We start from the raw sequence: 9,011 nt of genomic DNA on the forward strand, positions 1-9,011 counted from the left end.
ATACAAGGGTAAACTACTTCTATGGCACTTACTCCAAGTTGCAATTGCTTAAAATTGCAAAGACAAGATTTGCTAGTTATTACCTCACCTTTAGGCGGCTAGTGAGGGTGAGACAAGCTTTAACTAATCTGGTGTGTGCTGAAACATGGGATGAAATTAACACTGACACAGATGGTGCTAATGCAGTCAAGGACACTGTTCTTGACAGTTACTTTTGGTCACAGGTTAAATATGTTTTGCAATTCACCAAACCAATTTATTACATGATCAAGTTTGCAGATTCAGATCGACCAGTAATTGGGGAGGTGTATGAGCAAATGGATAGCATGTTGGGGCAGATTAGAGACATTGTTGAGCCTAGAGATACCACCTTGTACAATTATATTCGTGTAGAGGTGCAAAACCGATGGGAAATGCTAAATATTCCATTGCATGCATTAGCATATGTTTTGACACCTAAATACTATCATCCATCATGGCTTTCAACACCAGCACCTGGGGGGGAAGCAGGAAAAAACCACACCAAGATAGAGAGGTTCACGAAAAATATATGGCTGCATTGAGTAAATTAATCCCTGATGAGGAGGAGGCTGCATTGGTACGGAGACAGGTGAGCAACTATACGCTCAACACTGGTCCATTTGGGAGCATGCATGCAATTCAAGATCGAGAGACTTTTTCTGCTCTTGAGTGGTGGAACATGCATGGAGGGGGTACTCCACTTCTACAGAGTTTGGCATTGCGGGTGCTATCACAGGTGGTAAACACTTCTTTTGCAGAGAGGTGTTGGAGCTCTTATTCTTTCATCCACAGTGTTAAAAGGAACAGGTTGAATTTAGACCGGGCAGAGAGCTTGGTTTATGTTCATTACAACTTGCGATTGTTGTCCCATTACTGTGAAGATGCAAAGTCTAATAAAGACTTGTTGATTTGGGACAAGAATCCAGAGGAGCCCAATTTGGAGGATGGAGTGTTGCGACTAGAGCAATTAGAGGATGCTCTTATCCAGGTATGTCCATTGTGGTATGAATTTTCCAATTTTCCCTTATAAAGCATTTCTCTAATTCATGTTTTTAATTTTTTTGTTAACTAGTGTTTTTTTTTTTGCATGAATTTTTTGAGCGATTCTAGGATGATGATGACCGTGTTGATATGCCACCACCCCCACCCCCATCTGGTCCCTTGGTTCCTAGGTTCCATGGTTCAACACCAACAACAGGGGGTTCTTCTTCATCAGTTTCAGTGCCACGACTTACACAGGGACCATCTTCTTCATTGCCACCACGTGGAGGCCCGCCATCACGTTCTATTCGTGGTGGAAGGAGGAGAGATTAGTAGATATATTCACAATCTACTACTTTTTGTCATAGATTACTCATTAGACTTGTAGACTTGTGAATTTGAATTTTGAACCTTTTTGGCTTGGCGGTGACCAAGTGACATATTTTGTAAACATTATTATTTGAATTTTGGACATGACAAATGTTGACAGTTGCTCACTTGCTAGATAAATCATAATATGCTCTATGTTTTATGTTTTATAATATGCTTAAATGTTTTATGTTTTATAATATGCTTAAAAATTTGATGTATGTTTGTAATAGCTAGAATATAGATGATTGTTGTACATACTAGTAACTACAATGGAATCATGGATGCCATATCTATCTTGATTTATGCAAAAATATGCATGTTTTCATGTCTTCTACAATTAATTTGGTATTTGGGATGTTTGTTTTGAGTATAAATGCAAAAAAATATAAAAATATATATATATATAGCAGACGCTTCCGCGGACGCTTCGCTTCCTAGATTTTTGGAAAATGACGCTTCCGCGCTCCCGCTTCCGCTTCCGCGCTCCCGCTTCGTGCAACATTGTGTGAGACACGGGGAGAGCGAGTTCCTTGGCAAATCGAGCTATCCAATTGTAGAGGTCGAGGAAGGAAGAGTTCGAACCAGAAGGAAAGCACAAGCTAGAGGGAACAGCAGCAGTGATTTTCAGCGGAGTTCCGGTGTCGGAGAGTCAACAACAAGAGGGTCGTATTATTTTCTCAGTGAGGTTGCACAGAGGCAGCACAAAAGCTTTAGAGGCAATTCGATTCAGCTAAAGAGGAGGTTGATTCAGGTGCTAGTGGCCAGGACAAATTCCAAGAGGCCAAGCGAATCAATCATTTCCAGAGGCAGAGTCAGGCAAACGACAAATTCTGAGCAACTCTATAGGCAGTGTGAGTAGAACCTGCAAAAGCATTATGCAAAGGCTGACACATAGGCATTCAAGTAGCTCAATTGGGGCCAGTGTTGGAGTCGAATAAGTTGTCGGGTGAGACAAATTGTCTCACAAATTATTTGGAAAGAATATTTTGCTGGAGCCAGATTGGCATCCAGATTAATGTACTTAGATTTTGTTGTTGTATAATAATAAAAATAAACCCTCATTTACTACATCGGTTTTCCCTTCTGGATTTTTCCGGGGACGTTAGTCCAAAAATATTGGTGTCATTTTTATTTTGTGTGTGCATCAATTTTCTTAGTTCCAGTTTATTTTCCGCAGCATAATTTTTATTTTGAAGAATTGCAATGTGATTTATTCATTATTTGCCATAACAAATAAACTACATAATTAATCAATTAGAAGAATAAATTTCCAATTGCTACAATTCAATTCACAGTAACATTGATTTGAACACACACCAAGCAATAAATCCAATAGGGATTCATAAGCCTTCTTAAGTTGGGAGACAAGTTCGTTAGAGACTTTAAGCGAACAAGTGTCGTGCTACAACAAATGGAATTGCCAGAGGTTCCTCTTGAGGGAAGCCATCAGTGAGTATGAATTATGATTTAAACATTGATTTTGTTAACCAGTTGTTTAACATTGTAGTTCTTGTCCCTGTTCTTGAGCTAGCAAAGATTCCATCTCAAAAGAAAATTTTAAATAATTTTTTAGATGTTGAAGAGGTAAATGAAGATTGTCCACTGGTGTTCCAAGCTATGAACATGGTAGGAGGAAAGGTGGTCATTCACCTTTCTATATTACATTGGTAACAAATGACTTGCTTCTTCAAAATTGTACGCAGAATTTAGGAGCCTCCACAAATGTTATGATTGCAAAGGTTATGAACTATGTTGGTCTTAAGACTATCCATCCATACAAGAATGTGTGAGATATGGGCTCAAGAGAGATTAAAGTATGTGTTTGATTAAGGATATCCATGCTAAGCTAACCACATATCCAAACATTTCTTATTGATGGATGTAGCTATCAATGATGTTGATGTTTGTAGCTCGAGTAGGTATTTCTACATGGACCTATGTGTCTAGATGTGCAAAAGTTGCCCACACAGAATTTAGGTGCCTCCACAAAAGTTACGACTGCAAAGGTTATGAACTAAGTTGGTCTTAAGACTACCCATCAATATAAGAATGTGTGAGCTATGGACTCAAGTAAGATTATAGTATGTGGTTTGATTAAGGATGTTCATGCTAAGCTAGCCACATATCCGAACATGTCATTATTAATTGATGTAGTTGTCAATGATGTTGATGTAGCTACTTCTACACAGGCCTATTTGTCTAGGCGTTCAAAAGTCACCCACTATCTCCATAATTATTTTCTCTACTGTGAGCAAGTTGCTAATGTAACTCAGCCTACGTTTAACTTAGGAAAAAGCAAATATTATTATGCTGGCTTACTGAGCTAAAAAAACTTAGGAAAAGTGAAGTAAATTAGTTTAGTGAATATGTTTTAATCTCAGTGGTTGAACTCAAGTGAGGCAAGATCTATTCTCGGTTATCAATCATTTTGGATATTAGGGTTAGGGATTTAGCTCAATGTAAAGTTATAGCAACAACACTAGAGAGATGGGAAAGACACACTACAACAGCACAAGATTGAGAGAGTCTTCTCAGTGAGTATTAAGTCTGAGGAGGTGCAACAAGGAGATTAGGATTAGCTAACGAGGGTTGATCAACCGGATCTAATATGAGGTTGTAAGTAATTCCTCATTTGGGCCGTTATCCTGGGAAAAGAGCTCGAGTAAGTTTCGATTGTTACTAAAAAACATTGATTGGGTAGAATCTATGTCATTTTTCTGAGCTTGGTTATTTTATTTTTGTGTCTGCTAACTAAATCAAGAATCTTGTTGTCTAAATTATTTAGTAGATCTGAAATCTACTAGGTTAATGGTTTATTGGGTGCTAGGTTAAACGAAAAATCAACATGGTATCTAAGCAAGAACTCTAAGGGATCAATCTCAAAAATCACTTTAAGGCTGGTTCATACAAGATCACCACGACCAGTTTCGGTCATTATCGTACGTGGCAAAAAAAATTGTTCTGCAGAGTGTAAAAGACCATTTGAAGGACTGTACAACATCTTTGCAGATATTTCTTTGAAGGTTTTTTTGGGGGTCGAACTCATTTTTTCCCATAAATTAAACAAACAAAAAAGGAAATGGGGGGCCGACTAATTGGCCAAAAATTCTGCCAACCCACCTAGCAACCACAAGCAGCAAACGGGAAAGTGAGTCACGCCACCACACCAACTACCATAGGCAGTCGACAAGGAAATGAGATGTTGGGGGGTGATGAACTAGTGAATGTGGCATTGAACGGATTCTAAGAGGCATGGGATCCGTTCATCAGAGTATCCTGTGCTCGAGATAAACTACCCACATTTGATAAGCTCATGGATAATTGCATACAATAGGAAATCATGTTACAGTTCAAGGGCAAAATCAACAAGTAGGTAGATGACAAAAGCGTGGCTTTGATTACAAAAGGCAAAGGAAAGAGATCGAGCAGGAGTGAAGAGTCAACCTTATAGCTGAAGGACTTGACTAGGATCAAATGTTTCTCCTATCATAAGACAAGACATTATGCTTCACAATGTCCTAGGAGGAAGAAAGGGGGAATGGCATGCAATCAGTTGCGTTGACAGAAGCTCAAGAAGAGTTGCTAGGAAGTTCAAGACAAAATTCGCACTTGTTTCCTACCTTACCTCGAGCACATTACCAGTGAGAGCATGGCTACTAAATAGTGGAGCCATAAGACATGTGACAGGAGCACAAGAGCATTTCACCACCCTGACTGAGTGGGACTTGATTTGGATGTGAAGTTAGGGCGTTGATGCGAAGTATGCAATAAAGAGGATTGGACCAGTGGTATTCCAACTTGATTCAGGAGGCAAGATGCAAGTGAAGGACGTGATATGGGTGTCAAAACTCAAGCGAAGTTTGCTCTCAATCTCGATGATTGAGAAGAAGGGGTTTGGTGTAGCATTCCAAGTTGGATAGGCACCGATTACACCCATGGGATTTAGCTCAGACTATTAGTTTTTTAATTTGGGGTAGCAGCAAACAGGCGTTCTAGTCTCTATGATGTCTAAGAGGCTAAGGAACACGAGATCTCAAAAGCCCGAAAAAGGTTTCGCAAGAAAAAACTTAGAGACGCCTTAATTAAATTAATTAGTTAATAATTAAAAAGTTGGAAAGTCAGTAGGTGTTGGGTCCCAGCCCTCTCCTCCTAGTCTTCTGTGGTGTTTTTTTTTTTTTTTTTTTTTTTTTTTAAATAGCTCATAATTATTTTTCTAAATAGCTCATAATTATTAAATAATATCTTTTAAACGGACTATTAATACTAATAATAATTACTTCGCCTAATATAACTTATTTTGACCATGGTCCTTATATTAGCATATTATTTTAAACATATAGTATTTATTTATAATTTATTTTATTTTAATTAAAAATATATATATTTTTATACATAATTTAAATAAATTAAAGAATTACTAACCGTTTATTTGTTTATTTGTACCTAATTCCATTAAATAAAATAGTAAATAATAATAATAATTAATATAATGAATAATTTAATTAACAATTAAATTTAACTTTTTATACTATCCTGATATTTATTTTATTAATCCTAACCTTTACATTTGATTATTATTATTTTAAGTATAATATATATATATATATAAATAATAATTTAAAGAAATAAATGAATAAAAAGCTAACCAATAATTTATATTTTTATATAAATATAATTTAGTCTTATAATATCAGGGGAGGTCCTACCTTCCTTTTGATTTCTAAGTAGCTCATAATTATTAAATATTATCTTTTAACTAACTATTGATACTAATTATAATTACTTTCATCCATTATAACTTATTTTGACCATGGTCCTTATATTAGCCATTGGTCAATTTATACATATTATTTTAATTAAATAATTTTATTTTATTAAATATATATACATAATTTAAATAAATATAGGAATTACTAACCATTAATTTGTTTATTTGTACCTAATTCACCTTAGTTCTATGAAATTAAAATAGTAAATATTAATGATAATTAGTATATATTAATTTAATATATAACAATTAAATTAACTTTTATACCAACCTAGTATTTAATTTATTAATCCTAACCTTTTCTTATCATTCGATTATTATTATTTTAATTAAGATTTATATATATATATAGAAGTAATATTTTAAATACTAACCGTTAATTCATTTTTACTTGGTTATAAATAATAGTAATAATATTAAATTCATAAAATAATAATTAAACCTGGGTTCTAGAGTCAGAAATTAGCCGTTAATCTTTTGTAGCCGTTGGAGTCTCTGCTTGGACTATTTATCTTGCTAGACTGGATCTGTTTCTTCAACTTGTCCTGACGATGAACCACACTAGTTGATTCGAAACGCGTCGACAAATGAGATTCCATGTGAATTTCGCCGAAGAATCTTCTCTAAAATTAAAAAGTTCCTAAGTCTAACTTAGGATAATTAGTGAATTAAAGTGAATTAATTAAGGAAGTTCGATTTCACTCTAGAGACTTACATGGAGGAAGTCAAGATGATCTTAGCCATGGCTTGAGATGTAATTATGTTTGTTGGGACTCCAACAAGAGATTATAAGAGCAAGTCGAAGGGCTTGGAGAAGGCATCAGTTCTAAGTTGAGCAGTTTGACTACCCAGTTGCAGGTATTCAACAAGGGCGCAGTTGAAGCTAGGGAAGCATCAGAGAGAAGGGAATCAGTATAGATTTGAGAGCAGGAGTCTGGAGGAATTTTCCTCAGCAATTTTCAGTGTCCGGGAGACAGGAAGAGGAGGACAAATTCCTCTGCAGAGGAGGTCGCTACAGCTAGTGAAAGTAGCCATATTTCCCAGTGCGAGTTGCCAGAGGAGCCAGTGGTCGGATCTGTGTCCCGAAGGCAGAGCGAGAGCGTTTCAGAGGCAGAGGGAAGCAGGACAACTTGCAGGAAGGTGATTCTAGGGCTGTATGATTTTTCTGTGAGCAGCAGTGCGTATTTCTAGCCAGGCAGCAAATACCCTGGAAGTGCGAGTTGCAGAAAGAGAGGGCCAGATCAGTTGCAAGAGACAGGGTATCTCCAACATATTTTGCTAGTAGAGATTATCAGCGCTTTGCCAGCAAGGAAAGCACATCATTGTACTCTTGAATTGTTGAACATAATAATAAAACCCTCATATGCTACACTAGTTTTCCCTTTGGGAATTTTCCAGGGACATTTGTCCAAAAATAACTGTGTCAAATTTTATGTGTGTGCATATTTTCTTAGTTCCAGTTTTTATATTCTGCAACGTTTATATTGTGAAAAATGCAATAGTGATTTAATCATTATTTGTCGAATAATAATTCAGAAGGCAAATGATCTGCAATAGGTAGAAGACTGAACTCGATTTTATTACATCCGTGGAAATTTCACATGGTATCAGAGCAGTAAAGATTGGATCAAAGGCTTTATCGCAAACGCAATGAGGGTTGTGTAGTTTAGAGGGACATCTGAAGCATAGAGAACCAGATCTACGTAGGCCTAGCCAAGCAATACAAATCGCAGAGAGACAGCAAATTGATTTCCGGTGCAGGTCGGAGGAAAAGTTCGATTTGTCTTAGAGCAATAACAACGGGCAGTGAGGTTGTTGGAAAGGGTATCCAGTGAGCAAATCAAAGATTCGCAGAGCAGATCTAGTACAGAGATTTACAGCGTAAGGGTTTTACAATAGCAGATCAGCGAGGGCAAGGAAGAGAGCACACAAATTTTTCGGAGAGGGAATTCTCAGAGGATTTCCAGCAAGAGAAGGTCGTAGCAGGCAAAGCGATTTGTCAGTGCTAGCTTGCCAGTCGAACCAATGCGTGTTTCAAGGTCAGCAGTGTGTGTGCCAGTGTCGGAATATTTTTTTCAAAGGTAAAGTGAATGCCCAGCATGAAGCATCAAGTAATGTGCATTTCCGGAGGCGGGTCTGGAGGCTAGTACGAATTCCCCAGTAGCAGTTTGCAATGCAAACTGTAGAGGAGAAGGTCGAGTTTATTTAATTTTTTTTATCGGAAGGAGAAAGAGATTTCCCAGTTTATTAGCTCTCCAATTTTTGAGTTTCGCAAAGATGATCGAAGCAAGACTCACAGATTAGGACAGGTTGGATGGAGCCTCCAACTTTGGCATCTGGAAGGCCAAGATGCTATTCCTTTTGGATGAGCATGGTCTAAAGGAGTTTGTGACAGCAATTGTAGTCATACCAATAAATCCTATCTTGTTACGTGATTACAAGAAAGACATGGCTAAGGCCAAGAGGATGGTCCTAGACGGAGTAAGGGATCATATCGTACCACACATCGCAGAGAAGAGAACTGCAAAGGAAATGTGGGACGCCATCAGCAAGTTGTACCAAGGTCCTTCCAAGAGTCGAAAGATGATTCTCAAGAAGAAGCTGAGAACAGTCAAAATGCCGAAGTGCGAGAACGTAACATCCTATCTCACCAGGATTCAAGGTGTCAGAGATGAACTTGCAGCAGTTGGAGAGAAGCCAATAGAGGATGAACTCGTGCATTTACCCAGGAATGGCAAAGTTTTATTCAAGTGATTACTGGACGAGATAAGCTATCAAATTGGGAATGTCTGTGGAGTGACTTCACTCCGGAGGAACTGAGGCTTAGTCTCATTGATGGTACTAAGAGCAGCAGTGGCAAGGGACTAAA

The 9,011-nt window shown here is 37.5% G+C and overlaps 1 protein-coding gene across 1 annotated transcript; it reads left to right on the plus strand.

Annotated features, from left to right (window-relative positions):
- Positions 1–403: 403 nt before the first annotated feature.
- On the plus strand, positions 404–1,496 carry LOC149220733 (uncharacterized). The gene is made up of 2 exons (XM_089382846.1): positions 404–1,009; positions 1,132–1,496. The coding sequence occupies exons 1-2, from the start codon at positions 476–478 to the stop codon at positions 1,333–1,335; spliced, it is 738 nt and encodes a 245-aa protein (XP_089238972.1). The 5' UTR covers positions 404–475; the 3' UTR covers positions 1,336–1,496.
- Positions 1,497–9,011: the final 7,515 nt, after the last annotated feature.

The sequence above is a fragment of the Pinus tabuliformis genome, chromosome Q (genome assembly GCF_031772625.1).
Source record: "Pinus tabuliformis cultivar Carrire ecotype Pingquan chromosome Q, CPIR1, whole genome shotgun sequence".
Taxonomy (NCBI): Eukaryota; Viridiplantae; Streptophyta; class Pinopsida; order Pinales; family Pinaceae; genus Pinus; species Pinus tabuliformis.